The 18,307-nt window shown below is 57.3% G+C and overlaps 1 protein-coding gene across 1 annotated transcript; it reads right to left on the reverse strand.

Moving 5' to 3' along the window:
• Nucleotides 1-70: 70 nt before the first annotated feature.
• On the reverse strand, nt 71-16,134 carry LOC104547932 (leucine-rich repeat-containing protein 16C-like; the record flags this gene model as incomplete). Its single annotated transcript, XM_010193804.1, has 31 exons — nt 16,092-16,134; nt 14,997-15,088; nt 14,831-14,881; nt 14,521-14,580; nt 13,100-13,221; nt 12,756-12,853; nt 12,241-12,311; nt 11,629-11,702; nt 10,760-10,835; nt 10,594-10,682; nt 10,374-10,468; nt 10,140-10,226; nt 9,806-9,915; nt 9,387-9,464; nt 8,984-9,060; nt 8,784-8,888; nt 8,476-8,545; nt 8,208-8,289; nt 6,765-6,861; nt 6,390-6,447; nt 5,705-5,877; nt 4,980-5,048; nt 4,434-4,527; nt 4,253-4,348; nt 3,696-3,824; nt 2,621-2,734; nt 2,319-2,494; nt 1,796-1,883; nt 1,261-1,377; nt 690-756; nt 71-225 (listed from the first exon to the last, which is right to left on the reverse strand). Coding segments are annotated over exons 1-31 (2,913 nt in total), but the record flags the coding sequence as incomplete, so codon positions are not given.
• Nucleotides 16,135-18,307: the final 2,173 nt, after the last annotated feature.

An 18,307-nucleotide genomic window follows, 5' to 3' on the forward strand; every position in this document is an offset into this window, starting at 1 on the left:
GACCTGGCGAGCAGCACCCACAAATGTGCCCCGTTTTGCTCTGCAGGCAGCTTCTCGCTCCCCTGGTTACCCACTGCGGGGTGAGGATGCTGCTGGGCTTGGGGACATCAAGGAACACCTGGATGCCAGGCACTGGAGTCTGGCACAAGCTCTGCTTCAGCCAAAACCCCAAAAAGCAGAAGCCACCCCTCAGCTGCTCATTGCCCGCAGCAGACACACAGGGCTCTGTGGGGCAGCACCAGAAGCAGAGACGCCTGGGGCAGCTCAGCACCAGCAGCAAGAGTACCCATGGGCAACATCTCCTCCCTGGGGGTGCTGAGGGTGTCTGTGACTATCATGCCCCAGGGTGGTTCCTGGGATGGCAAGGGGAGATGCTCTGGCATTCACTCATGGACAAACCTCCCACCCCTGCCCGGCTGTGTGGGCAGGAACCTCAGGGCATTTACCCCCATGAGTGCTGAACCAGTCACACCCCCCCCCCAAACCAGCACTGGAGCAAGCTCAAGGTGAGCTTTGCCTGCAGAGCCATGCCATGGTACTGGGAAAGGGTTTCCAAGAGGGCTGGATCCCTATTGGACCCTGTCCACAGCATCACCACGGATGGCTCTGCCCAGCAGTCCTCCTGTATCATTATTGCGAGCCCCCACGCACCAAACCACAGCAAAGGGAAAGCCACACAGTGGCCTTACTTCTCACGGTTGGTGTGGGCCGAATGCTCCTGAAATGCTTGTTTCTCCTCCGCAGGGCCATCTTGTACTGCAGGGAGAGAGGGACAGTGGTGGCATCAGTGTTGACGAGCTGGCCATAGCAAGTTGCATCCCACAACAGCCCGAAATCAGCCAGGTTTCACCCAGCGACAGGTGCAATCCCTCCGTCACCCCCAGGGTACACCCCCTCATCCTGGTCCAGCACTAAGACCACCCATGGTGCTGGGTGGGCCAGATCAGATGCTTTCCCTGCTGGGACCCCATGCAGTGCTGGACACCAGGTCCCAAAGCAATGGCCAACCCGAGGGGCTACGTGCCACCACAACCAGCCTGGGCCACCGCAAGGACACGCTCCCAGTGCCGGCAACATGGCCAGGCAGGCTAATAGTGCCATTTCCCAGTGCTAATTGCCTTAGCACTGTCCTCGGGGGGTGCTGGGGGTGCATACACTCGCAGAGGCTGCGGTGTTAAGCCCAGCATCATCCTGTAAGGCGGATAAGAGGCGGTGATAGCATGGGCATCAGGCAGTGGCAGCAGCGGGGTCGAACCCTACCTCCTCCACGGTGAGATCCGGAGGATTCCTGCCCCTCGCCAGCGCCACGGCATCGTCCTCAGCCGGCTCCGGCAGCAGCGCCAGGAGGTCGAGCCCCTGCTTGGGGAGGCTCTCTGCCTAAAACCATTAGGAAGTGCTTAAATTATCCCGGGGGCCGAAGCGCGCACAGCTGCCCTGTGCGCTCCGTGCTGCTCCGCTCCCTACCCGCGGCCGGGATTTGACCTGATTAGCCGGCTGCCGGCCCCGGCACAGCTGCCCCACGCCTGCCCCGGTGCACAAGCGGCCGCTGCCCGGCTTCACCCTGACACCCCCCGCTACGCCGCAGCTCCCAGACTTTGCTTAGGACCTTAATGCCGCGGTGACCGCACCGGGAGAGGATTACCTAGGAGGAAAACCAACCTGAGTGGGAATTGTCCTGCCTCCCAGAGAGCAAATTTACAGTCACTGTGGTGCAATGCCAGGGTACCCACACCCCTGTCCTGTATCCCAGTCCTCCATCCCCATCCCACAGGGGCTGGCAGCCCGCAGTGCTCACCAGCTTGCACTGGGCGACAGTCAGGTCTCCCAGTACGGCGTCCACAATGCAGTCAGCCACAGCAGCAGTAACAGACAGCTTGATTTCACTGAGAGCAGAGAGAGGGGGGTCAGGACCGGCACCCACAGCTCCAACAAACCATGAGGCCAGGTCCCCCCCAGGGAATGCCTTGGTGAGGAGACGATGCACAGAGGGGCACCCAGGACATGCCCTGGGATCCAGCTCGCTGGGTGGATGCTGCCAGAGAGAGTGCATTGTCCCCCTACACCCTCATTGAGCGTCAGGGTTCCCCTCTGCCAGCCATGGGGATGCACCCACAGGAACACCACCGCATGGGACTTCCCAGCTCCCTGGGGACACATCTGAACTGGATCTGAATGGGAAGCAAAACCACAGCTGAGAAAACTCAACAGTGGGAACCACCACCATGTGGGGAGGGGGAGCAGTTGGTTGAGATCCCCCAAAATCTCCATCTAGCCCTGTAGTGCTGTTGAGTGAGAAGAACAAACAGCATGTCACGCACTTCAGCTTGCTGAAGACATCAGTGATCATCTGGTCCAGGACAGCAGTGAGGTTGAGGTGGTCCTGGAGGTAGATCCGCTCCGACATGGCATTGACCAGCTGATCCCTGACCCCGCTCTTCTGCACCACAGCTGGACAGAGGCTCTGTGCTGTGTCCAGCACCGCCTGCATGATCGCCTGAAGTTTGGGGAGGAAAAGAGAAGTTTTCAGTGTCTGTTCTATCAGGATTTGTGTTTCAGGATACACCATGTCCCTCATCCTCTGGCTTTGGCTGATGAGCATCCCATGCCGCTGGATGCCCACCTGGATCTCCCGGCTGCAGATCTGTGATGCCTCCTCCGTGAGACACTCCAGCTTGTGCTGCAGCTTGCCGTTCTGGTATGGGCTGTTTGCTGCTTCATACAAGAGGGGTAGGATCTGTGGTGGAAAGAGAGACAGCATAGATCACCCCATGGCACCTCCTTACATCTCCATCCTTCTATGCACAACCTTTGTGGCTTCCCTGCGGAAGAGCATCACCTGGGGACACACAGTGCTGGGCTGGGGTTGAGCATCCTGGCCCCTTGTGGTCCCTGGGTCCCCAAAGTTGGACCTCCACCTGCTCCTCACCACCCACTGATCCTCCCTTCCGACCCTGCATCCAGCCATGCTGCTGCTCACATCAGGGGAGATCCTTTCCCATCCCTCTCACCACCTTTCAGTACCATTCTTTTAAATCCTATCTTGGCTGGATTAAGCAGCTGGAGGGGTGTCAAGAGAGTTGGGAAAAAGGAAGAGGAGGTGGTTTGAAGGGTAGAGGAAGAGAAGGTGTGACTGGGAGAGAGCAGGTGTGACTGGGAGAGAGAAGCAGGACCAGGAGGGTCAAACTAAGGCTGACAGTGCCAGGAGCTGCCCAGACAAGGTGGTGGCCTTCATCATGGGCTGATGAAGCATCCTCATCACTGGGATGCACCCAGCTGGGGTGGGACAAGGGTGCCCCAAGGAGGGATCCCCTCAAGGGACGCAAGGACTGTTCCTCACCAGCATGGTCATTGCAGGATACACCCAAAGCTGGAGCACCCCTCTTCCCCAAGGAGGGGTGCATGAGCAGGGAGTGCTCTCGCTGAAGAGGGGGTACGCTTGTAACTGCCCCTTCCTGAGGTTTGTGCACACACCTGTATGTGTGTGGTGGGGGCGGATTAAGAACATTTTGGGCCTTGTTCTAGAAGGGGATTCAGAAATTCGCAGCTGTTCTTTAACATCTTGCAAGGGCTCAGTGATGTGCATCTCCTGATGATTCCCATGGTCCCAACTGCCGGTTAATCATGTCATTAACTAATCAATAACCCGCTTCGATCCCCAGTGGAGGCCGAGGGGTTTCCCCACGCAATGGACTCACGCTGACGGAGAGGTTGGCGTTTCTGATGGCCTCCTCGGCGCAGAGGATGTCTGCCTCTGCCTCCCTGCCCGGGCAGGCTCCAAGGATGTCGAGGTGCTTCTGCACGCTCAGGCAGATCTCATTCACCATCTGGAGCACGGAGAGGCTGTGTCACGCTCCGATGCCGGAGCAGCACTGCCTGTTCCCCTTCTTGCCACGATTTTCCCAAAGAAGGGTGTGCTGGCACTGCCCCATTCCTGCCTAACAACTGGGGATGCCACATGGGAGGATGCACAGGGAGCTGGGAACACGCTGCATGGGGTAGCATAGCAGTGAGATCTCACAGCACCACATATGCATGAAATACATGGATCCAACCAGGAGGGCTCCTTGGATACCTCCTTTCTGTCCAGCCCCACTTTCCTCCCTCTGGACCACTCAGCCCTGTGATCAGGAAAGGTGAAAAGGGCTTTGTGCTGCTTGCAAGAGCCCATATGAGCCGAATTTGATGGCATGCACTATCCAGGGTTGTTCGAGGCAGGGGAGAAAGGGCAACCATGCAGTCCCACACAGCAAACCTGTTCAGAGGAGGTGGTGAGGATGCCCTGCTGCAGCCGGAAGGTCTGTGCGGGCAGTGTGCGCCGCAGCTGGTTCCTCGCCAGGCAGGACTGGAGCTGCAGCAGGCAGGAGGCTGTGAGCAGCTGGTGCTGGTGCCACCCGGCCCCAAGTCACAGCCCCCCAGCCGGCGTTCCCCCCCACCTTGTGCACGGCCTCCTCCGTTCTCTCGGGGTTGCTGCGGTACGCCTGCACCACATCACTCATCGGCAACGGCATTGACTTGAGGGTGTAGTTCCTGCAGGATAGCGTGGAGGTGAGTGTGCAGGTGCTGCAGGACCCCCCATCAATGCATAACATCGGTCCAGAGCCCACCCAACATCAGCCTGGATATTGCCCTAAGGTCCAGCCCTGCAGCTGGAAACGGCCAAACTGGGCAGCAGCAAACCCCAATGGGGCAGCAGTGATCAACTACCCAGGCTCTCCATCCACCTCTAATTCTTCAGACCTCCAGAGAACCTGCATGGGCAGAGATTGGACCTGACGGCACGCTCGGCTGGTGGACAACTCCTACTTGTCTTTCATGAGCAAGGGGAAGAGTGTTGTGTCCCCACCAACACCAGATCCCCCTCCCTCTGCTTGCTGGGGCTGCCTTGGGCAATGTGGAGCTGGGTCAGTAATATCCTGGTGTCAGAGGCTCTTTTGCAATGGTGGTAGTATGCCAGGTGGATCAAGAGGCTCCTTCCTTACCTCTCCAAAGCCTGAGCCACCTCCAGGAGCCCATGGGCTGTTGTGTTGTTTCTGTCCCAAACCACGGTCCTGCAAAGAGAAGGACAGGAGTGAGCGCTGCCAGGAGGAGTGAGCCCAAGGCCAACCCCAGGCACCAGAAAGCCTGGAAATGGGATTAAAAAATCTGAACCTCACTATTCAAAAGCTAAACTTGGGCCTTGCAAGGAGTTTAGAACTATAGGGGTGCCTGAAGTGAGTGAGGGGCAGGGAGGACATAACCAGGCATCGTTTTGCTGGCAAGGACAGACATCCCCAAAGGGACAGCCCTGGCTGGGAGACCCTTCCCCATTCCCTGTCCCCTGCAGATGTCCCTGCCTTGCCTTTGTAGGCACAATGTGGTCAAAAAATGGCACTTTAGGAGTTGATGAGTGTGGGGTGAGGGTAGTGACTGCAAGGGTTTGGCTGCAGCATCCCAGGCTGTGCAGGAGCCTGGCAAAGAGCTGGCAAGTGCCAGGGCAGGGGTGGAGCTGCTCTCCTGTCTTTCACATGTCCCTACCAGCATTGCCATCACAGCAAGATATGGTCACAGAATCTGACCATGCATGGTCCTGAGCCACACCCGTGTCCACCAGGAGCCATGATAAACCTCCTCTGATGGCATCAGCATCACAACCAGGATCACCGTACCCGGGCCACTTAACACAAGGTGGAAAGGGCACACACAGGGCGATGTGGGCTGCTGCTACCTGAGTTTTGTGTTGATCTGCAGGGCCTTAGCGAGCATCTTGGCCCCCGTGTCCCCCATAGCGTTGCCGCTGATGTCCAGAGTGATGAGGCTGGTGTTACTGCCCAGGGCGCTCAGCAGGACGTTGGTTCCCAGCTTGAGGCGAGATTCGGCCACAGACAGGGACTGGAGAGGCTAGAAAGGGGACAAGGAGGGGGAGAGACTGCCAGGACACACATCAGGATGTGTGTTCCTGCTGCAGACACAGCCTCCATTCCTGGCTGGCAGCCACTGTGGGTGCCTGGTGCTGGTTTCAGGGAGTTCAAGCCATGCTAAACCCCTCAAAAAAGGAGGCCAGGAGACACTTAGGCACCACCCTGTGTTTGGTTTAGCTCAGACGCCTGGCTGACAGTGAGGAGGAAAGAGATTTATTTGGAAAGCTGGGCTGCAGCCAGGTTACACCAAGCATCTTGGTGCCTTTGGCCAGACACAGGCTCCCGCTCTCCCAGAGGAACAGGAACAGCTCCCGCTTCTCTGACTGAGCAGCTGCCTCAGGCAGAGGCAAACAGAAGGGTTTGAATGGCAGTGGGAGGGAGATTTACTCCAAGCCTGGATCTGGACAGTACCAGAGGCTGCATGGTGGTGGCTGAGGGGGACTGAGAGCACGGGTGGGATGGTTGGGAAGGCGGAGGACAAGCTGAACTTACACAGTCGTCCTCCTGGGTGAGCTGGACGATGCGGTGCAGGACATCCAGCAGCCCCTCCCTGCAGGAGAGATGGAGGGGTTATATGTGTATCCCCACACATCCCACATGCATCCCTTGGGCCCACAGGGACAGCTGCCAGAGCTCTGCCCTCCCTCCTGCTCTTGCCCAAGGCTGTGCCCTGTCCCCTGCAGCCCCATCAGGACTGCACGGGGAGCAGGGGACAGCCCGTCATGGCCCCAGGCTCTCATTGGGTTGGAGCAGGCAGGACATGCAGGCAATCCTTGGGATTCCTGACCAGCCCATGGTCTTGAGTGATGATCTGGGTGCACAGTGCCAGGACGGTTCCTGGCCCAGGTGCTGCAACTTTGCACTCACTTGGATTTGATGTTGAAGTTCTTCCCCAGAGAGACGTGTCTGATGGACTTGCTTCTGCCAATGGAGAGCACCAGCGTCACCATGTCAGGGTCAAAGCCTGCAAGAGATAGAGGATACCCACTGGGATGCTCCAAACAGTCTGGACCACAGAGGTGGCATCAAGGTGACAGGGTGGTCCCACAGTGGAGACCCACAGAGCCACCAAGATGCCACAGTGGGATGTTAGAGAGATGCCCAGGGCAACACCTAAACATCTTCCTCCTTTTCACAGCTCCCCCAAGGAGACTGAAGACCTGTGCAGGGCCAAGATGGATAGAGAGCAACTGGGGTGTCTGGGGACTCCTATTTGGGGTGCCAAGACTGTGCTGAGCCACAGGGAGCACTTATGGAGCTAGAGAGGGCTCTTGCTTTCTGCCATCCCACAGGGATGTGCACTCCCTCACCCTACAACCACTCTGGCCAACATGGGAGGAGCTCTCTCAGCTCGCAGGCAGCTGCCTATACCCCCATCCTCATGGCTGCAGCATCCCCAGGGAAATTTGGGAAGGTGAGGCCCTTCCCACAGGGCCAGGATCTGCTCCCCAAGCTGCTCTGCCAGCCAGGGAGCAAGACGCACCAAGACCCACCTACGGGTCTGTCCCTCTACATGGGGATGCTCTACAGAGACAGCCAAAAATAGAAGCACATTTTGGCAAAGGATAGAGGAAGATTTTTGGTTAAGAGAGTGAGCTTTTGGAGAACTTATGGCCTAAACCAGTTTTTTAATGACTTCAAACCACATCAGCTTTGCCAGAGCCATCTGGCTATCAAGGTGCTGCATGTCTGCTGAGATCTCAGCAAGGCAGCTTTAGGGTCTGGGGCCTAAAAAGGTGAAATAAGGAACTGTCAAAGGTGATGATTGTGATAATTAGGGTTGCTTGCCCATAGCCCCATGGCTTTGCAGGCCACAGCAGAGAGAGGTCACCAGCGGAGGCTGCAAGGTCCTGCAAAGAGGTGAGAAATTTCAGCCCCTGAAGACCTTTTCAATGCTTCATATCCCAAGGTGAGACCACCTTGGATTCAGTGAGCTGAGGCTTGTGCCAAGAAAGATGTAAACCAAGAATTTTTGGCAAGTCCTGAGCCAGGAGGGGATGAAGAAATTGTCCCATGCCAGACATGGTCTGTTTGAATGAGGGGAGAGGCATCCTCCAGGGGATGCAGTGATGGAAAGTGATGGACACAGCCTGTGTCGCTGCAGCTGCTGAAGAACTTCTACAGGTGACAGTTTAACATCGCATTAGTCATTGAGGTCAAGATGCAGGCAAGAGCAGCAGACCCTACCCATCTCCCTGGGGACTCCTGCAAGCTCACGAGATGCTGGGACCAAGCTGGCCTCTGCCAAACAGCCCACGGCAGCTGGACCAGCAGATGGAGATCTCCCAGGTGGGGAAAAAGCAAACCTACCATTGTCAGACAAGTCCAGGTCGCTGATGGAGCTGGCATCAGGGATGAGATCCTGGATGACTTGGGCCCCCGCTGATCTCAGCTTGGAAGAAACAGCAAGACATCAGTACAAGAGGAGGCGCCGAGCCCTGCAAACGAGAGCCTGCCGTCGGGAAGGTCACCTTGGCCCCATGATGGACAGGGCATGGACCTTCCCATGCAAGGAGCAATCACCCTCTGCTGCTGCAATAGGATCCCCTGGCTACACCCATGGGTGCTGCCCCCTCACCTCACAGTTACTGAGGTCCAGGCGCAGGTCGCTGATGTGACTGTTGTCTGCCAGCCCTTGCAGCAATGCTCTGGAAAAGTCACCAAAAGCCACCCATCAATGTGAATATTGGGACACCAGCACCTACCATGGGACACCCCCAACAGTCCAGGGGTGCAGGAGAAGACACCCTTCCCACAGCTCTGCCTCAGAGCCCCATCTATCCTCCCCATCAGCCCCTTCAACACGCAAAGCCCTGAGCGAGGTCCCTCCTGGACCATGCTCACCCCAGATCCATTCCTCTCTCTGGACTCGCAGCCCCACCTTACCTCACAGCATCTGCTGGCAGCTTGGTACCTGCCAGGGAGACGTGTTGGAGGGCACAGGCCTGGCTGAAAAACTCCTTGATGTCTGGGGAGATGGTCTTCACCCTCCTGAAAATGATGGTCACAACGTAGCATCATCTACTGCCCAGCACCGGCCACCCGCCCAGGTACCACACATGCCTCCCCACAGCCCCGGGGCTTACTTGTGGGAGTAGACATTTTTTGAGAGATCCAGATATGTGAGGCTGCTGTGGCATCCGTGGACCAGGGCTCCAAAGAGCTGCCGGGGTGGGGATGAGGGTCATGTTGAGGAGAACCCAGCCAGCACTGCAGCCCCTCACACCACCCAGGGAGGGATGGGTGATGGTATGGGATGAACTGTGAGGGTGCTAAAGGGGTCTGTCCCATGCTGGGGGTCCCCCTCTTCCTCCTGCTGACCCCAGAGCCCCCAACCCACCTGTGACAGTGGGGACAGAGTGGGGCTGGCTGCCCGCTGCCCCATGTCAGCCAGGATGGGGTGGCAGCACCCCCAGCAGCACAGCACAGTTTTAGGAGGGGGACTGAAGGCAAGGGCTCGCTGTCAGGACACCCTGCGCAGGTACTCACAGCATCCAAAGGGCAATCGGTGCCAGCCAGGCTGAGATGGGAGAGCGAGTGGCACTGGCGGAGGAGGCTCTGCAGGTTCTGCGGGCAGAGAGGGCTCAGTGGCGATGCCCAGGACCCTGACCCTCCACCCAGCACTCTGGAAATCCCAGATCCTCCTCCCTCTTTCTGAGTGCAGGAATGGACCCAGCACAGAGGGACCCAGCCCCATGCTGCTCACTCCTGGGATGCCTCCTTGCTCCAGGGTGGCACCTCCCACCCTTCCCATGAGGAGATGCATGGAGATGTCCCCAGTGCATCCCCCAGATGCTTCCAGATAGGCAGGGAGGTCTCGCAGTCTCCATCCCTGGGGACTAAAGCCACCGAGGCCATGCAGGGGACAGAGCCCAGGTGGTGTCACCCATCGCAGCCGGGGCACTCACACTGATGTCGTCCCCAGCCAAGGTGCTGGGGTTCCCAGAGAGGTCCAAGTGCCGGAGGGAGGATCCAATGGCTTTGTTATCTGCAAGGGCCTTGCATAACGTGCTCATCCCTGCTCAAGGAGAGAGGGAGAGATGGAGGCTCATGGGTTCCTGCACCTGGGAGAGCCATGGAGCAGAGGAAGGGGCACTTTCCTACAGCTGGGGCAGCAGGACATCACATCCTTGAAGGTGCCCTTTCCAGGGTGTCCATGTAGCCCCTCCAGCCACCTCTTTGGTGGCAGCTTGGCCTCAAGCACCACCACACATAGGCAGGGAGCAGGATGCTGGGCTGTACCTTTGGCAGTGAGCATCGTCCTGGCCACACTGAGGCTCTGCAGACCCTTGAGGCTCTTCTCCATGTGTCGGCTGAAGGCAATAACCCCTGATGAGAGAGCAGAGAGCCCTGAACAGCTGCATCCATCTCACCCAGAGCTACAGTCCCCAGGGCAGATGGCAGCTGCCAGTGGGATCTGGAGTTGAACACCAGTTTTCAGGTGTGGAAACTCATCCCATCCCAGAAGTTGGGTACCTCTGTCTTCCAGCTGGTTGCCAGCAAGGTTGATGGTGTGCAGGACAGAGTCAGGATGGTTGCTGAGCACCTGGGCCATCCTCTGCGCAAAGTCACTGCAGGGAGAAGCGTCACCCATCTGAGAGGTGGCCACCAGGAGACATGGCCACCAACCCCATGGCCTTACGGGCTTGTGCCACCAGCTCCTGCTCCTTCAATGTCCTGCAACACCTTTGCTTACGCTTTCAAGCCGCTGTTTTCCAGCACCAGCTCCTCCAGGGTCACCGATTTGCTGAGCATGTAGAGCAGCTGCTCTGAAATCTCCTGGTTCTGGCAGGGGAGAAGAAAGCCTTTCTGGAAACCATGGCCACCTCCAGTGTTCCCAGCGCTGCAGCACCAGCACTCACCAGCTTGAAGTCCTTGCAGGAGAGCCTGGTGAACCACAGGTTGAAGGACAAGGCAGCGATGCTCAGCGCGATGTCTCTGCAGGGTGACAAGGACAAGGGAGTCGGGGGCCAGGCTGAGCCAAGCCCAGTCCCAAATGAGTGTCCCGAGACACCCAACCTCAGAATTGAAATGAAGACCCCATTCAATGGTACAAGACTGAGGTTCATGAATTTAAAGCAACCCACAAACACAGCTTAGCTTCCCTGCATTATTCCCTTTGCAAAAATAAAATAATAAAAATATTTGCCTGCTTCTGTCAAAACCTCTGATTTCGGTTGTTTTGTTTTTAATCCTGAGCACCCATGTAAAGAACAGCGCAGGTTTTGCTCAACTGGAAACAAGTTTGAGCTGAATCCTTCACCTTTCCAGGGATGAAGACACAGCTGAGCCCTGTGGGGATGACTTTGGGCACAGCCATCACTCACAACCCCACTCTGAGGTTATGACCCCATAACAGCTATTTGTTATATATATTTTTATATGTGAGGGGGTGTAGCACCGGCTGCTTTGCATACGGAAACACCTGACAGCCACGAGCTGCCAGAAGCCACTGTGAATTTCGGTTTCCACCTTCGTAAGCAGCTTGTGGCATTATTTAAGTGTTAAAAATGAGCAGTGGAGGCTGCCCAGCCTCTGGGGGCCGTCACCCCATGGGACAGGGGTCACTGTATTTGGTGTAGGAGGACGTCAGACTGCAGATGTGGTGTCCTTGAAGCGTGTAAAGCGAGAAAAAGCTTCTAATATGAGCAGAGAAATGCGTCAGGCCACCCTTGCCAAGGATGAGGACAAGTGCCAGTGTGGCACGGGGGACCACAGTCAGGAGACTCACCGGCTCTCCAGGTGGCTGAAGTCCAGCAGGTTGAACTCCCGGCAGTCTTGGCTGTGGTAGATGTTATCTACATCCTGCCCGGATGGATGGATACACAGATCAGGCTCAGCACCTGGTCCTGGGGAGGGCTTGGGTGCCCAGTGCTGAGCCCTTGGGGACCCTCCCCTAGGGAGGCTCTTGCCTAAATGCAGAGCCTAAAACCTCCCCTAGCACTGCAGCTGGCAGGGGAGATCCCAGACTGGTGAGATCTTGGTGGGTCTAGGGCCACTTCTGCAGGGACTGGCCAGAAGAGGTGGGCTGGAGCCAGTGTCCCAGAGGAAGAGGGGGACAGCAGGGTTCTCCTCTACCAGGGACACCTACCAAAGTCCCAGATTCCCAGAGGCTCTCCTTACGTGACAGTCTGGGAAACAACCCAGTCCAAGGCATCTAATCCCTACCTGTGATTTGATTCCACCCCACCAAAGAGCAGAGGACATTCAACCCAGGCAAAACTGCAGTCCCCAGCTCTGGGATGTCCCTGGGATGTTCCCAGCCCCAGCAGCCCTGTAAGCATCCTGCATCCCTGCCTGCCCAGTGGTACTGTCATCATCTCCATGGGACAGACCAGCTTACCCACTGGATCTCCTCACGGAAGGCAAAGCCGTTGTAATCACATAAAGCAGCGTAGGTCTCTGAAAACCCCCCTGCAAAAAGAAGGCAGTTGTGGTGGCAAGACCTTCCCACAGGAACATGAAAAAAGACCTTTGGGGAAGGCAGAAAACACAAGAAGGGTGGTGGAGAGTCTCCCTTCCCTCCTCAAAGGTGTTCTGCATGGTCTCCTGCCAGCCCAAAAGTGATCACACAACTCCAGGGGCTGCTGCTGGCTTTGCCTGACCCAGGTAGATAGCAGGCAAGGTGCCTATGATGGTGATGGAGGTGTCCTGCTTCAAACCAGGCTATGGGAAAAGTCCCCAGCTCTGCAGCGATGCCACATGAAGTGGGTGGAAGCATCCACAGCTGCACATCCTCATTGGTGGACACTGAGCATCCCTGCCCCACAGCTGTCCTGCTCCTTTCTGGAGAGCTACATGGTCCCCAAGGTGCTCCTCAACCCTCTTGGCCCATGCTGGGTGGAAAACAGGGCTTACCACAGGGCCCAGGGCTGCTCTGCAGCATCTCCTCCAGCGAGTCCGTGATCCAGCGGATCCTCTCGTATAGGTTTGGGGGTGACTTCTTGAGCAGCGTCCTGGGGAAGGACCAGAGGGATGCATGGCGGTGGGCTGGGAGGAGAGCATCCCCACCACTTTCCATGTAGCTACAACCCTTGTGTGTGAGGGTGGCCAGAAATATTCCCCCCAGTGGAATCAGGGAGCAGGGTCTGGCCTCCATCAGTACAGTTTTTCCTGAATTTTTTCCATATTTGGGGCTTTTCTCAGCAAAGAGGTTGCTCTGATACCTACACCACTGTCCTTGAGGGGCAGGAGACCCTTACCCAGGGGATGAGTCTGGCAAGACCTTCTTAAGTGACATAGTGACATGGATGACAACTTGCTCCAGATCATCGAAGGACATGAACCGGAAGGCGTAAGGTGCTGCATCCGTTTCTATGACAACCTGCAGGGTCCAAAGGATGGAAGATGCCTGAGTGAGCTGGCAGCATGCAGCGTCCCCAAACCTCCAGACGCAACGGTGACAGCCATCAGCTCCTCACTGCAGACACCCAGCTGCTGCTTACAAACCCAGCCAGAGCACAGAGAAGGCTGCAAGCACCGGGAACTGAGGACAAAACACACTAAAGAGATTGCAACGTGCCAGAACAAGGGATAAACATCCCCAGAATTCAAGCTAAACTAACACAAAAGCACCCAGAATTCAAGCTAAACTAACACAAAAGCAGCCCAAAGCGGTGTGGGCGAGAGTGGCCTTGACTCTGCCGGCAGCAGCCGCAGCTGGAGGGCAGAGGGTTAGAGGTTTCCTCCCTGAATGTATCTAATCACATTTGAGGCTTTTTTAAGCTTTTGGTTCCTAGCAGAGGAAAAAAAAAGAAAAAAAAAATCAGTCCCATGGCAACACGCTCCCTGTTTAATTACAGACTGATTGAGGCGTGGGAGCGATATGACAATTATCCGCTGGCACTGCGCAGGGACAACGCTTCCACCCGGGGCTGCGAGGCCTGGCACTGGCTGTGCTCTGCCTGCACAACAACCACTGTACTCCCCGTACCCAGTCAGGGCCTCGCTCCCTCCACCACGGGGTTTCAGCCCTCGCTCTCTGCCCATGTCCTCTATTTCTCCCCCAGAGCTCAGCCGAGCAGCAGAAAACCTCTTTAGAGACTGGGTCCACCATCGCTGATGATGCTTTAATGAGCAAAAGAGGCTAACGAGCACCGCGGCCCTGTTCTGGCCCACACATCCAGACCAGGGCCTCCTGTTCCTCTCTTCCATGGCTCCCACCCACCGCATCTGCCCTGCGCACACACCTCTCTCTGTCTCTGTCTCTAAGAGGATTAACAAGGTTTAAAACACCCTCCTGCTAAATTTGGCCTGGCCTTGGTAAGCCAGCAGCCGTTTGTCACCTTGTCCCTGCCGAGTGGGAGGTGCCACGGCCTGGCGCTGCCTGTGTAGGCCAGAGGGGAAGAGCTGCAGGCACCCACAGTCCCCCCTAGCACCCCTGGGTGCTTCTCGCACCTCCAGGCCCATGGGCAATACCCAAGGGGGGCTGTAAGAGGATGTCTTTAGAGGTGGTGAAGGGATAAACGCCCTGCAGGGCTGTCACAGGTCATCACTGGTGACCCGCAATGTGTAACAGGGGCCAGGACACCCTCAGGCTCCACAGTGGGCTCCAGGACAAGGCCTGCCACAGTGGGGGGTGGGTGCCTGGGATGGGTTTGCCACCGGTGTTGGTGGCACTCACCAAGCTGGGCTCTCGCACCGTCATCTCCTGCACCTCCAGGAAGCTGAAGCTGCTGTGGACCTGTGGGGAAGAGGAGCAAGATCAGCCCCAGCACTGATGGGCCCAGCTTCCACCCTTCCCAGTGCCCCAGGCAGTGCCTGGTCATGCCCCCCAACCCAAACCGCTCCCCTTCACCCCATCCTCCTCCTCATCCTGTTCCTGGAGGCTTCCCAGACCCGGTGGCCCAGGACACCCATCCCTGTGCCCCACGCCACCAGGCAGTGCCCACCCAGGAGCCATAGGGCTCTACCGCAGCATCCCCAGCACTTACCCTCACCGGCAGCATCACTGGCAGCACATAGGCTCGCCATGGCGTCAGCACCTGGGCAGGGGGACATTGGGGTGAAAAGGGACAGCAGTGACACAGGAGCCACCCCTGTCCCCTGCTGCAGCCATGAATTTGGGAAGGGAGGAACCAAGCTGGGCTCTGCACCTACCAAGATGTAGTCGTCATACTTGGATTTCACCTGCAGCTGGACACTCATCACCAGGAGGACCTTCTTTGTCCCCAGGAAGGCAGTGATGCCCTCTGAAAAGACCAATGTCCCCATGAAGGGAGGTGGCGGAAGCCAGGTTTACACTGCACGAGCTTTGGCACAGCAATGCTCGCTTGGAGCCAGCACTGAGCAATGGCTGGATCCTAATTTCTTTTCCTTGCTTCTCAAATTTACCACTTGGGACCAACTCAGTACGCAAGTCCTGTCTCCTCAGAGCAGCCAGGGTTTGCATCTCTTTGGGACCTCTCAGTTGTGACATGCACAGGTTGTACGAGCACACCAGCCTCCCCGTGCCTGCAAACCAGTTGCTCCCACAGTCATTGCAGAGCAGCGTGAGCACCGCTCCTGTCTCGAGCATCACCTCCCTGTCTCTCTTGACTCCCACCTCTCACTTGGAGGAACAGGATGAGAACCACAATTGCCCATCACCAGGTTTTCACAATGACACCGAGAGCCCCGCGGGTGGCTTGAGCTGCACGTCCCCAGGGACCCACCCTGGCAGAGCCAGGATGCAGTGACCCAGCTTCTTCCCACGCCTCCACAAACCTCGGTGGGGCTGGGGGCACTGCAGGACCCTGAGACCTCCATGGCCTTTTGCTTTTTCAATCAAATGAGGGAACGCTGGGAGCAGCAGTGCTGCGATTGCTGCTGGGGAGCTGGGGCAGGCTGTGCCACTCTGGGGAGTTGCTGGGGAACCCTGGGGGACCCCAAGTCCATGGGAGCAAGCAGCACCAGGCTGCACACCCAAACCAGGCAGAGGGAGCCATGGAGAACTACATCCTTGAGAAGCCAGGATGGCATCTGGGGATGCTTTTGGCCCAAGCAGCATCCTCAAGCATGTGAGTTTTGGGGCACCCAGACCCTGTTAGGATCCCCCTGAACCACAGCTGCTGCTGGTGAGGAAACCAAAAACAGATCTATACCCCAGAAACCAAAAACAACCCCAGCACGGCAAAGCAGGGCCGAGCAGGCCCCGTACCGGTGCTCTCCATGTGGCATCGGTGCCGTGGCGTCGCGGCAGCAGGTGATGCTTACCTTGCAGCTCAGCAGGGATCCCTTCGGGGGACGCAGCAGCCATGGTTGGGACCACAGGGTCACTCACCCAGGGATGCGGGTGTCAGGGCAGCATCCTTGGGCGCCGCGGGAAACGCACCCCGCTGGGAGGAAGCGCTGAGGTTACCAACCCGGCAGCACCACCGCCTCGGTGCCTCCTCCCCCTCCCGTGCTCTGTGCCTCTTCCTGCCCCGTCAGGCAAGATTTACCGCCTGAGCAAGAGAAGTGAAATGAAAGCGACGGCGCCCGCGGCCCACCGGCCCCGCTGGGAGGAGAGGACAGCCCTGCCCAGCCCTTCTACTCCTCCTGCGTGGCTTCACCTGGACGAGCAGGACATCCCACCAGTGCCTCCCAGCCAGGAGCAGCAGCATCTCCCCATGGCTCCAGCCTTCAAGGGTTGAGGGATCCATGGCCTCTGCAGCCCCTCACGGTGGCTCATGGGGATGTATTTCTGTCTAAAGCTGGCCAGTGAGCATGGAAAGGGTAGGTCTACCTTTCCCAGCACTGGGAGGTCAGCCCAGCCCCATCACCTTGCACTGGGCATCTGCAATGGATGGGGATGGGTGCTGGTGGCCACTACAGGGTGCTGCGGGCAGGGCCTCGCCAGAGCCGAAATGCCCCAGGTGACAATGCCAAAATGACAAAGCTGCTGCCCTACAGCAAGGATCAGAGGCAGAGGCTGGGTGGCCTCCTCGGATCAATAGAAGTGAGCACATCAACCACTCTGCTCCCCAGGGCAGGCTTTGGACCAGGCAAAAAAAGTGCTCCAGGATGGAGCCCCATGCAGTGCTGCAGGACCTCACCAGATCCAGCATTTCTCAGTGTGGGCTCAGAAGGTGCTGAGGGAGTCAGCAGAACTGCTCTCTGCCAACAGCCTGGGTCCCCATGACCAGCATCAGCTGGAATGGAGGGTGCCAGCTGCCTCGCCCCCCCCCCAAATTGCCTCTTTTTGACAAGCCATCAAAAGCCAGCTCCAGGCTGCCTGAGCTGCCATCTGCCAACCAAGGGCTCCCAGAGGAATTTTCCCAGAGGTGGGATAACCCAGGAGAAGGCAATCCCTGGAAGGGCTGAGTGATGTGGCTCTCCACAGCGCTTCTGAAGCCATCATCAGCGTGAAAGCAGTGGCCGGAAGCCACCTAGGGATGACGTCTCCATGGAGCCCAACCACGGCACACAGCAGCTCTTCTCAAGGAGGTGGCTGGGGAGAACGTGGCTCAGGGCAAGGACCAACCTCTGCCGAGGCAGCTCCTGGAGCTTCCTGGGCTGCGTCAGCAGGCAGAGCAGCATCAGGAAGAGGAAAGGCACAGGGTGTTCACCACCCAGATGGACAGCGGCCACCAATGACAGTCCTGGCCGGATCTATGGCTTTTCCAGGATGACAGGAGACCAAGCTACTGGTATCTGAACTTCTTGGAAAGGGCACCAGGTCCCAGCTTTGTCATGCGAGGATATTCAATGATCTTTTCCAATGTTTGACCACACTTGCAGTGAGAAAGGTTTTCCTTAATTTGAGCTGGAGTTTCTTCTGCTCCAGTTTGTCTCCATTGCCTCTCCCTCCCACTACAGGAGACAGTGTCCAAAGTTTGCTAAAGCCCAGGTGAACATTCACTGCTCCCCTTGTCCACACAGCCAGCCACCTCCTTGGAGAATGCAATGGGGTAGATTCCCAGATCTTTCTTCTTACCCTTCTTGAAGACAGGAGGGACATCTGCCTTTTTCCAGGTGCCATGAACCTCCCCACATCACCAGGACTTTTCAAAGATGAGGTGACATTTTCTGGTTTCCTCAGCACCTTCAGCGGTTTCCCTCACTCTTGCCATTAGTCTGTCTGAAGACAGACCTCACCAGCCAAAATCAAGGCAAGAGCAGCACCAGGCTGCCCAGAGAGGTTGTGGAGTCTCCTTCTCTGGAGACACCCAAATCTCTGGCCGTGTTCCTGTGTGACTGCTCTGGAGATCCTGCTCTGGCAGAGGGGTTGGACTGGATGAGCTTTCGAGGTCCCTTCCAACTCCTAATATTCTGTGATTCTGTGAAAGCATGCCATGGTTTGCTCCAACAAAACCTCAGTCTGAAACCCTCGGCTGAAGAAATGGGCTTGGTGTTAGCTCCTCTAACCTGGGCGAGCTCTGGAAGCCAAGCGCACCCTTGGCAGGCTCCAGCAGGGACACAGAGCCTGTCTTGGCCACCATCCATCCTGA

The sequence above is a fragment of the Mesitornis unicolor genome, unplaced genomic scaffold (genome assembly GCF_000695765.1).
Source record: "Mesitornis unicolor isolate BGI_N332 unplaced genomic scaffold, ASM69576v1 scaffold3831, whole genome shotgun sequence".
Classification (NCBI taxonomy): Eukaryota; Metazoa; Chordata; class Aves; order Mesitornithiformes; family Mesitornithidae; genus Mesitornis; species Mesitornis unicolor.